The 12,442-nt window shown below is 45.2% G+C and overlaps 1 protein-coding gene across 1 annotated transcript in view; it reads right to left on the bottom strand.

Annotated features, from left to right (window-relative positions):
* MRTFA (myocardin related transcription factor A) overlaps positions 1-12,442 on the bottom strand; it is a 128,867-nt gene that overhangs the window by 27,911 nt on the left and 88,514 nt on the right. The window contains exon 3 of the mRNA XM_056137475.1: positions 11,680-11,745. Coding sequence (XP_055993450.1) covers positions 11,680-11,745 — 66 coding nt within the window. The remainder of the gene's footprint in view (positions 1-11,679; positions 11,746-12,442) is intronic.

The raw sequence follows: 12,442 nt of genomic DNA on the forward strand, positions 1-12,442 counted from the left end.
TGCCACTACCTGGTAGAGACTTAACTGAAGGTTTATTATGACTGACATGAGAAGCCTCTTAAGCAGCAGACAAGAGCAGCATCCTGGAAACAGTTTTACTATAGTTTAGTTTAAAAATGAAGAAGTGACTTACTTAACCAACTTTCACCTTACTTCACTGATACTGATTTGCTCTTTTCAATTTTCGGTATTTTTAAAGCTGAAATTCTGGTGAAAACACTGGGTGGGGGGAGGAGGAGGGCAAAAATAAAACAGTCACCACAAGATTCTTGTGTCAATAATTTCCATTAGACTACAGTCCTTCAGAAACGAGACAGGGCCTCTTAGAGACCTGCTCCCCATTCTCAGCAGTGAGCGAGTCATATGAGCCTCTGAGCCCAGGCCCTCCTGTGTAAAACGCAGCAGACAGCAGGACTGAGGAGAGCAAGCACTGCATAAAGTGAAAGCACTCTGCCCTCTGGAGAGGCACTGTGATCCCTGCTCACATTTCCCCTATGCCATCCCCCTTCTGAAGGAGACAGTTTGTGTGCGGAGTGAAAAGCTGAGAGTAAAAGGCTGTTGAATTTGACTTCTATATTTTGTCTTCGCTACTAGACCAAAATGCCTATAAAAAAATCTCGAAACACAGACCATTAGCCAACAGCTTTGTCAACAGTTCCAGGGAAAATGTCAATGGAAACCAGAATGGAGTTCATGTGACTCACAGAGAGAGCCTGGGTGGTAGAATGTGGGGAAGGGACCACACATTATGGGGCAAATAAGAATCCAAATGAATGGTGAGAAAATATGCTTCATACACACCCTGTTTTGGTACTCCAGCTTGCCACCAACCCTGTTTTGGCACCTGGACTATCATCCCCACCCAAACCAGCAGGCAAGCCAAGAATGAGTGTGGGGCCAGGGAGAAGGCTCGCATGGTGAGTACAGATGCTTTGTGTTCAGGAGGCCTAGTTCAACCCTCAGCACCACAGGGTCCCCAAAGCACCCCCGGGACTGACCTACAGTGCACCCGGAGTAGCCTCAGTACTGCTGGCATTGCCATAAACCAAAACAAAGGAAGGGAAGAAGTGAACTCAAGGATGCTAAAGCTCTTCTTACAAATGCAAGCTTCCGAGAATACAAGTTCTTGACCTAATGAAGGTAAAAAGACTCCAAACTTGGAGGAAAGGTTACACATCTGATACAACATGAATATCAATAGGCACAGTGACTCCAAAATGCTAAGCTATGAGGAGTCAAAAAAAATTGGGGGGTTAGGCAGGGCCCACACCCTGCAGTGCTCAGGCTTACTCCTCATTCTCCACGTAAGGATTATTCCTGGCAGGCTCAGGGGACCTTAAGGGATGCTGGGAATTGAACTCGGGCATATGCCCTACCTGCTGTACTATCACTCCGGCCTGAGGGGTCAGATATTTTGAACTTAAGCATCTCTCTGATACACACGTCTACCCTACTTATGTCTAACACACACCACACCCATCTAATGATCTAATAGAGAGTCAATTATCATTTTATTATATAGTACTTGGTGAAACATACAACCAAATGCTACACCCGCTTCTGAAGTCCCGAGTCTCCTCTCCCACAAATTTGTTCTTTAAGTACCCAAAGCCAACTTTTTAGGACAATAAATGAAGTGAAAAAAGGTATCTAGGAAGCCAGGATGGATATCTGATTATACAGTGACTTATAGTTCTTCAGTCTTGAAGGGAATTTGAAGCTTGTATCTATAAACAAATTAGTTAGGCATTATAATTATGGGGCCTCAGAAAGAGGTGGTGGCATTTGTTTGTTCATTAAGTCACACTGACTTCAAAGTGGCAGAGGAAGATCTAAAACTCTGCTTTCTAACACAACAGTCACTGGTCACACAATTAAAATGAAAAATTCAGCTTTTCACTCAATTCAGCCATATTCCTTTTTGGGGGGAGGGGTCACACCTGAGGATGCTCAGGGGTTACTCCTGGCACTGCACTCAGGAATCATTCCTGGTGGTGCTCAGGGGACCATATCGGATGCAGGGGATCGAGCCCAAGTTGGCCACACGCAAGGCAAGCGCCTTACGCACTGTACTCTCACTCAGCCATATTCCAAATGCTCAACAACACAAGAGTGGGGAGTTAATAGAAGATTTCTATTAACACTAAACGTGCCATTAGAGAGGATTAGCTTAGAGGCTACTTCTTTGAATTCACAGTAACTTGAGGGAAAGATGGCACTATATCCCGGTTATTTAGTAACAATCACCTGAAAGTGACAAAGTTAAACTACAGACTCTTAAGAAATTGAGGCCTTATCAGAGGATTATCAGAGGCTCCAGACTAAATATTAGGTTTAAGAGTTTTATCAAAATGGACATGAATCAGATGTATTCAGGAAAGAGTATCTTGAAAATCAATTCATACATCTGATGAAAAATAGCAAGATTTTAAAACAGCGATAAATAACAATTTCCCAGTTACAAAAGACAAAAATTTAATGAGAAAAAGTTTAGCTTCAGAGAAAAATGAAATAATAGTAATCAATTCTGATACCTGCAGTCATCAAAAACTCTTTGTCAGGGTTTAGAAGAAATTTCTTCTTGATGTAGACATTGCTTTAGATAAACAGGAGATACTCAGACAAACTGGGAAGCAGTAAGATGACAGATTATGAGGACCATATTGTGTATGCAGATTACCTAGTTAACACCACCTGGGAAAAGGTAATAAAGGAATCCACCAGGAGAACTGAAGGGTGAGGGAGTCTAGATGTGACAAAGGTTATTCAAAATACAGAACTGTTAGAACTCAATCTTTATTTTGGAGCCGCACCTGGCAATGCTCAGGGGTTCCTCCTGGCTCTGTACTCAGGGATTAATCCTGGCAGTGCTTGGAGCGGGGGGGACCACACGGGATGCCGGGGATTGAACCCGGGTCAGCTACATATAAGGCAAAAGCTCTATCTGCTGTACTATCACTCCTGCCCCCTAGAACCCATTAGTTTCTGTTCAAATGGGAAATGGGGGGGTGGGTGGGGGTAGTATGGTGCCGCCAGTAGGTCAATCTGTACCTGTGAGATGAGTGCATCAGCAGCCTGATGGCACCTTCAGACTTCCAGATACCCCCAAATTGCTGCTGTGTCTTTGGTCAGACCCCAAAAACTTGGGGCAAAGTTTACCAAGAAAGTAAACGGCCAAAAGTTAGATATGTGGGAGACACACCCACAAACCACCTTCGGCTTAGCTCTATAATTGGAGGCATGACCTCTCTGGTTCCTGATCAGACTGCCTAACAGACATAATCCCAGAGACTCAGAAACGAATCTCAGAACCCAAAAGCTTTTGGCAGAAATGCATCCGGTTCCTGCAGTAGGTTACTAGCGCTGGGCCACCCAAGGTGGGAATAGGTTTCGTGCCTTGGCCTGCTCCCCCTAGCAGCCCAGTGGCCATCATCCTCCAGGGGCCACTGGACAGTCAGGTTTGGGCCCGCAGTGATGAGACACGTGGGGCCTCATGGGATAGGGGTGGAGCTGGTCCTTTCCTCCCCATCCCAACGAGACCCTGAGTCGCTGCCCATGAATGGCCACTCTGGCTCCTGATCAAGCTGCTTAATGGCCAAGATCCAAGAGACTCAGAAACAAATCTTGAAACCCAGCAGCTTTTGGCAGAAATGCGTCCAGACCCCGCAGTAGGTTACTGTCGCCGGGTCACCCCCTGGGGGAAAGAGTGCTGTCCCTCCGCCTGCACCTCCTAAGCGGCTCGGTGGCTGCCATCTTCCAGAGGCCATTGGACAGTCAGGTTTGGGCCCACAGTGACAAGACAAGCGGGGCCTCATGGGATGGGGATGGAGCCGGCCCTTTCCTCCCCACCCCAGCAAGACCCTGTGTCGCCACCGATGAACAGCCTCTTTGGCTCCTGATCAAGCCGCTTAATGGCCATGATCCCAGAGATTCAGAAACAAATCTCAGAACCCAGTGGCTTTTTGCAGAAATGCATCCGGTCCCTGCAGTAGATTACTGGCGATGGGTCACCCCAGGTGGGAATAGGTTTCATGTTTGGCCTGTTCTCCCTGGTGGCCCAGTGACTGACATCCTCCACAGGCCATTGGACAGTCAGGATTGGGCCTGCAGTGACGAGACATGCAGGACCTCACAGGATGGGGGTGGAGCTGACCCTTTCCTCCCCGTCCCAACGAGGCCCCAAGGTGCCTCCCATGAACGGCCTCTCTGGCTCCTGATCAAGCTGCTTAATAGCCATGATACTAGAGACTCAGAAACAAATCTTGAAACCCATGGCTTTTAGCAGAAATGTGTCTGGACCCTGAAGTAGGTTACTGTCGCCAGGCCACTCCAGGGGGGAAAAGATGCTGTCCCTCCACCAGAGGGGAAAAGATGCTCCCTCTTGGCGGCTCGGTGGCTGCCATCCGCCAAAGGCCATTGGACAGTCATGTTTGGGCCCACAGTGACAAGACACGTGGGGCCTTATGGGATGGGGGTGGAGCCGGCCCTTTCCTCCCCATCCCAATGAGACCCTGAGTCACCGCCCACGATCGGCCTCTCTGGCTCCTGATCAAGCTGCTTAACAGCCATGATCCCAGAGACTCAGGAACAAATCTCTGAACCCAGCAGGTTTTGGCAGAAATCCCTCCAGATTCAATTGTTAAAATTTCAAAATTTCAAAATCGCGCAGCCACTACTGCAGCTGCGTGACATCATATGTTATTCATAACAAGCAACAGAAAACAAATTTTCTACTGTTGCCTTTTCGGCAGATCTGAGTGTTGGGGTAAAATCCCAAATAATAATGGTGGGTCTGGTGTCAAAATACTGAATGTGATCAAAGTAGAGAGAGAGTAATGTGGAGGTCATCTGCCCCACAGGTAGGGGGAGGGTGTGGATGGGGGTATACTGGGGTTTTTGGTGGTGGAGAATGGGCACTGGTAAAGGGACGGGTGTTTCACTGTATGACGGAGACTTAGACCCGAAGGCTTTGTAACTGCTCTCGCGGTGATTCAATAAATAAAATTATAAAAAGGTAAAGGCCCTCCCGTTGATCGTCGATTTGCTCGAGCGGGCCCAGTAACGTCTCCATTGGAGACTTTGTTGTTACTGTGTCTGGCATATCGAATACTCTCGGTAGCTTGCCGGGCTCTCCGAGAGGGGCGGAGGAATCAAACTCGGGTTGGCCATGTTGGCTGCTTGTAAGGCGAAAAAACAAATGGGAAATAGGCATCATCTACTTATAGTTTATGAGCCAGTCGAAACTAGTGGTTCATCTGTTAATTTTTCCACTCAGCTACATGATTGAGTACCTTTTGGGGTAAGTAGTTTGAGAGGCCACTGGACTGCCTCTACCTTTCTGCCTCTCTGATTTGTTTTGTCCTCATATGCTTAGAATTCTCCCAACTATTCTGAGGCAAGTGTCACTGTGACAGAAGGGGAAGGGAAGGAGGGATAACAGATAATCTAGTTAATTTAATTGGTCCTTTTAAATCTTGCCCAATGAAGAGGCAGCCAGTCAAAAAGATCATGGAAGCGGCTGGGGGTGGGAAACAGGAAGATATAAAAGGGAGAGCTGGCTGGGTAACTTCCTCTTTGACTCCTCATCTGTGCCCAGCAGACAGCAGGAAAGCAGTAATTCTCACCCATGCACACAGGGCCTGTGAACAAAGGAAAGGCAATGGGAAAAAAAGTTGGGCTACAAGCCTTGAGAGGCAGAACACAGAGCCCCAGTGGCCGACTCAGACACAAGCGAGAAACCAGAGAGACAGTGATGGATTTCAAGAGACAGACCAGTATGGACTCAGAGGCAATGAGAGACTGGTGTTGACCTCAAGGAAAAAACCAGCAAGAGGATGGCATACCAGAAGGAACTAGAAGGAACAGCATGAACACAAAACACCGAGAACCCAAAACCAATTTTCTAAAAGCTATTAAATAACCAAAGCTTCACTAAGCACCTGCAGTTTTGTGTGCAGATCTTACATACAATACTCAAGGACACACAACTCAAGAACTAGTCTAGTTTCATGGTAACATCACCAAGGTACAGGCCGAACGCACAGAAATTCTATTTAAAATGAAAAGACCATAGAGCCAGTGACCTCAACAGGCTGAGTGTATGCTTTGCCTGTAGGAAGCCTGGGTTTGATTGCTGTATGATTCCCCCAGCACCAACAGCAATGACTCTGAGCACTGTGACAGTATAACTCCAAAACAAAGAAAGAAAAGGAAGAAACAAGGGCCAGGTGTTCAATTGTTAAGAGTACATACCTTGCATGTGTGAGGCCCGGGGTTTGATCCCTGGCAACCACAGCCTCCAATACACCACTGGGTATGACCTTGGGGGCCCCCAAGCACCATCACGCCTGAACAGCACCAAGCATGTCACCCCACTAACAATGAAATTAACAAATTAAATTTTAAAAATAACACCACAGAAGAAATGACGTTCTTCAAGAACCTGCAAGATAATGATTAATTCATGTGCTTGTGATGGTGCCAAGGTAACCTAGTGCATGTGGGGCAATCATGATCAGAGGGTTAAATGTAGCATCCAAAACATATCAGTCAGGGCCAGAGTGATAGTACAGTGGGTTGGGCACTTGCCTTGCATGCGACCGACTGGGTTCAATCCCCAGCACTCCGTAAGGTCCCCCAAGCCCTCCAGGAGCGAGCACTGAGGGCAGAGTCAGGAAAAGCCCTGAGTACTGGCTGGGTGTGCCCCCAAAGCAAAATGAAACAAGCAGACAAAAAATAGAAACACACTCTCAAGGAGTCACTAATAACAAAAGGCTGAGAAGGAAGAGACAAATAAGGTCTTTAGTCTCAGATCCAGAAAGATTATAAGAGACAGCTCTGGGTCAAGGGAACTTCCACATTTTCCTTTAAAAGGCTATTTCTCTGCAGCAGCTCTCATTGCCAGAATATTTTTCTTAATTTTCATCTTAACCCTTTGACCCCGTATATCTTTAAATGTCAGAAAGAAAGGCTGTGGGGGAGGTTTTGTTTGAGAACAAAGTGTACCAGGTATAACCCCTCTCTTCTATTAGTCTTCATCCTGGATACAGCGGTATTCCTGGCTTAATATTTGTATTTAAACATCAGCTTCCTATCTATGTCGTCTCTCCTCTCCCTCAAGATATGCAGAGCCTCCGACACCATTAAAGAAAGCTTAAGGTCTGGAATATGTAAACCTCTGCTATCTGGCACTTTGTATTTGGTAGTGTTAAATTTGAGGCATATGTTTATACGATGTGAATGGGAGGATTCTGGGAAATGATTCTGTTTAAAAACACATCAAAAAGCAACTTCTGTACCCCACAGTTAAGATGCCATGAACGGGGGGGGGGGGGGAGAGAGAGAGACAAAGAGAGAGAGACAGAGAGTCTTTGATTGCCCGAGATTAATAGCCCAAATTCAGAATGATGTACAGAAGCACAAACCCCAAAGGCAAAGAAGCTCTTGAAGGCATCAGGTCCTACTCGGATGTTAGAACAAGAAGTCAGGCTAACTTAGGAACTGTGTATAAATATGGAAATGGGATAGGTGGGTTTGTCTTCTCAGATCTAGAATAAGAACTGGCAAAACATAAATGCACAAACAGACGGTATAAATACAGTGACTATACAGTTCCTCTCCCCTAGCTCGAAGGCCCCGACTGCATCTTCTAAGTTGTTTGACTAGCAAATAAAATTCACTTCTCTGAAACTCCTTAGGACAACAAGATGGGAAGAGAAATAAAAACTTCAAACCAGGTATTTTTTTTTCTTTTTGGCTTTTAGGGCCATACCTGGCGATGCTCAGGTGTTACTCTTGGCAGTGCTCATATGGGATGCCAGGCATGAAACTCTGGGTCGGTCATGTGCAAGGCAAGTACCTTACCAAGCACCTGTACTACTGTTCTGGCCCCAAGATATATCTTTCAAAGTCTCCAAATCTCTAATAATTAATAATAATGTGCCGATCTTTTATTATTTTCTCCAAAGCTTCTTATATTCTTTTTCTTTCTTTTTGGGTCACACCCGGCAATGCACAGGGGTTACTCCTGGCCCTGCACTCAGGAATTACTCCTGGCGGTGCTCAGGAGACCATATGGAATGCCGGGGATCGAACCAGGGTTGGCCGCGTGCAAGGCAAATGCCCTACCCGCTGTGTTATCACTCCAGCCCTTATTCTCTTTAAAAAGTATGGAGTAAAATGGAATTGGCAGTGATGGGCCGGGGGGGGGGGGGTGAGTGCAGCGGGAAGGGGTCATTCAACAAGCCAACAAGCTCACTCAACAACTCACTCTATAGGCTGTTGAGTGAGCACAGGGTATGAGGAGGAGGAAAAGCTTCTCACAAAGTAGAAAACTCACCAAAAAAAGAGCAGCCTCGCCCTTTGGGAACCAGGACCTTATCTGCTTATCCCTGTGTATACACACACAGGGAACATAATACCTGAGTACTCCCAGACTTCAGTATTCTCTCTCAAACTCTAAGCCAGGACCCTATCTGCTTATCCCCGTGTATACACGCACAGGAAATGTAATACCCAAGTACTTCCAGACTTCAGTATTCTCTCTCAAACTCAGAGAGTTTGCTACCTACTTTATTTATTTGTTCTCGCGGGGGGGATGGGTTGAAATCAACTTAGCTGGGTGCAAGACAAGCAACCTACACGCTGTACTATCTCTCCTGCCACTTTCTATCTCTACCTACTTTCTTCACAAGAAACCTGGAAACTAAGACTGTGCAGAGCTGAAGGTGGCTCCTGGTATGAGGGGAGAGACTGCGTTTCTCAGAGCAGGTATGCCCATTCCTCCTACAGAAGGGCAGCGATTCTCACCTCACAGCCTTAGAGACCAACCCAGAATACACAATTAGATATTTCGAATGTTTTTTAATGTTTCTGGGATTGGGGCCACACCCTGTGATGCCCAGGGCTTACTCCTGGCATTGCATTCAGGAATCATTTCGAGAGCGTAGGGAGACCATATCAGGTGCTGGGGATCAAACCTGGGCTGATCGTGTACAAGCAAGCACTCCACCTGTTGTACTATCTCCAGCTCCCATTCAGAACATTTTAGAACCTGGGCTCCTGACAGAACAGGAATATCGTTTCAAATTTCACACCTCAAGTTCCAACAAGTTCACAACAGAGTGGGATCTGCACCCTCTGTCAGATACATATACCCTCCCACCTACCCCCCTTACAACTGGCTGTCTCATTCATTCACTACCAGGCACTGGGTACAGAAATATCCTGAACACGTTACAGATCTTGAGAAGCAGCATTACGCTCTCCAACTAGTGCTGTAATTACAGTGAATTACTAATTACTGGTATTGTAATTACAGTAAGCACCCCACTGATCTCTACTGAATTGCTCTTTATTTTGTGTCTGGGTTAAATTTCACCTAATCAGAGTTAAATGTCTGAGGACAGGTATCAGATCTTTTATTTCCTTAACCCCGGTAGCATCTAGGACTATCCTGGGTATAATGTAGATGCTGCACACGTGGTGTTCTTGGTGTCTGGGACAGGTAGATGAGAGCTTGGGAGGCCAGTTCCTTAGCAAAGATTTGTAGATGGGCAGATCTGTAATGTTTTAGTACCACAGTGCCCTACCTGATCACATTCCTGATGTACTGCAGAAGCCAGCTGCTCTACCTGACACTATTGCGCAGGCGTGGGGAACCTTCACAGAGGCAAGACAGCATCATGTGGATAAATAATCATGAGAAACAAAAAACAATGAATTTGAGACTTAAATCCTTGGATGATGCTAAGGACAGAGACAGACCTCAGACTCCTATATTCACTCTACGGTGCTAGCTCTCACAAATCAAAGTCATGATAAAATAAACCCCGTCTTCATTTGCTCAAAAGCCTTCGATGGCTTCCCAGCCTTCTTGAAAATTCACTGCCCCCAAAGACTGAAAATGTTCTCACTATGTCACCCCCCACCCCCATGCTCAGGTTACCAGACGTGGTGCTAGGGACTTGAACCAGGGTCGCTGCTGCTGCTGTCACTTAGAAGGCCCGCACCTTGTCCCTTACCTCCTATACTATCCCTCAACCCCTCTCTTGTTTTGAAGCATGTCTGTCGCTAGGCCTTCATACCGGCTTTTTTTTTCTCCCTTTTTTCTCTTTTCTCCTGCTGAATGGCTAACTGCGCCTCACCCTTCAGCTCTCAGGTCAAATATTTACTCTTCAGGAAGACCTTTTTTAATTGTCTGATCCACAGAGATACCCTGTCATCCCGATTCTTACCACACCCATCAATGACTTGACCTTCCTAACACTTTCTATGATGTGAAATGATGTTGTTTGTTTCTTTGCCTCCTTGTTTATTAATAGTCTTCTTCTAAATATAAAACTCCTGAGAGCAGGAGCCAGATTTATCTTGCTGTATCAATGGCACAAATCATTCAGATATTTTGAAAGAATATTTATGCAAAGGAGAACTAGGAGAATGCAGTGACAATAGGTGAGCAAACACTGAGTTAAAGTGAAAAACTTCAGTTCCCCCACTTTGAAATTAGAAGTTGCTGTATGACATTATTTTCACTTCATTAGGGTGTATCCAAGTAACAAAGTAACAAAACTCTTTACAAAGAGTAAAGAAAGAAGAGGAAGGGACTAAGCTTTCATATGATGACAAAAAGAAATGTCAAAAGGAGCAAAATCTTGCTGGTTTTAGCTTCCTCACTCAATTTACACTGCTGTATTAAAAGCAACTTTCTAAAACTGTTCATAAAATTCCAAAGTTGGTTTCATTTCTCCCTAGGTGATATGGTTCTGGTTCCTACTAAGTTTGTGGTCCCCAATAAGTCCAGTCCTGTGGGGCTGGAGTGATAGCACAGTTCGCAGGGCATTTGCCTTGCATGCAGCTGACCTGGGTTCGATTCTTGGCATCCCATATGGTTCACCTGTGCACTGCCAGTAGTAACCCCTGAGCATAACTGGGTATGATCCAAAAAATTAAAAAAAAAAAAAAAGGTCCAGTCCTCAGAGAAGAAAAGCAACTGCCAGAGAGGCAGGGCGGGGGGGGAGGGGGCTGATGGGAGGAGAGAAGTTGGGGACACTGGCTGGGAAGTGTACACTGGTGGAGGGATGGGTGTTGGAATGCTGCATGGCTGAAACCTAATCATGAACAGCTTTGTAAAGGTGTATCGTACAGTGATTCATTAAAAAGCAAAATAAGTTTTTTAAAAAGGCCAGTCCTGTGATAACTTTAATGATTTAATAGCTTTAATAATTCCATTAATATACATTCACACCCACTCCAGCTTCAGGGTATTGGGGGATCTCAATGGAGGCTGTTCTTATACCAAGTGGAAAGGTATTTTCTCGTCCCAAACTCTTGAACACTAGGGCTAAACATGTCAGTTAGCACTTCTTTACAATATCCCAGTTTAAGATCTAGTCCGTCCACAAAAAGCAGTGTAAAGGGCATAGAAACCCTTAAAAGGTACAATTCAAAAGTGAAGGATGATTCAACAGTACTTTTTAACCTAATGCTGTTTATTTCACTGAACTCATCAGTTAAGGCCAATCAATTAACTATTAGTGACTGAGAATCGATGAAATATAGTGAAAGTATGAGAGTAAAACAAGAAACCTGACATTCCTGTTCTCTACTAGATGCTTCTTGTAGAGAACCACGACACACAACTATGTCCAAACAATCTCAAGGAGAGAGAACAGTACTTACGAGGCATGATCCCTTGGCTCACCAGTTCTTCCCGTGTCCGACGCTGCTGAAGCTTCAACTGCAGCACTGCAAGGCAGCAAAGAGAGAGGGGAGATGAAGGCTCAGTTTGGCATTCCACCATAAAGAACACATTTTTGTTTAAATACAAGAAAGTCTCAAGACTGAAGGGTGGAGAGTGAAAGGAGGATCTCCTTTAATTGAGACTGTCTGTAATTGCAGAAGTTGCCTGATACAGCAGGGTTTCCGTATTCTGCTGTGGGCGGCAGGAGGAAGTTGCAAAGGGTCTTGCAGAGTGATAACAATCCACAAAGTACCAAAGTCTTTCCTAACGCTCAAAACCTCCTACAACACTGTGTCCTCCTCCTAAGACTAGAAAAATTAAAAAACCCAAGATCAAATTCTTAAAGGTAAAAAGTGTTCTAGTTGCTCTAAATTTCCTTTTGAGGGAGCAATATATTAATTAATAATACAGATCAGAACCAATTAATTATGTGTAAAATCTTCTGTATCTAAAAATTATATGCATTCTCCCCAAGCAGTGCATTTCTTTAGATCAGAAAATGCTTCACCATTAATTCATCTCTTTTCTTCCTCTTCCTCTTCACTCAGAGCCGTTTTCTAAGGTGAAAAACCCTGCTTGATGATTCAGAGCACATCCGGGCAAGGGGAGGGTGAAGGGTGTTTCTCCTGTTTCTACTCTAGCAATACCACTTGATGAAACAGGCATTTATTTTTTAAGTGAAAAGTCAATTATCAGGGACTG

Source organism: Sorex fumeus, unplaced genomic scaffold (assembly GCF_029834395.1).
Source record: "Sorex fumeus unplaced genomic scaffold, SorFum_2.1 ptg000125l, whole genome shotgun sequence".
In the NCBI taxonomy this organism is placed as follows: domain Eukaryota; kingdom Metazoa; phylum Chordata; class Mammalia; order Eulipotyphla; family Soricidae; genus Sorex; species Sorex fumeus.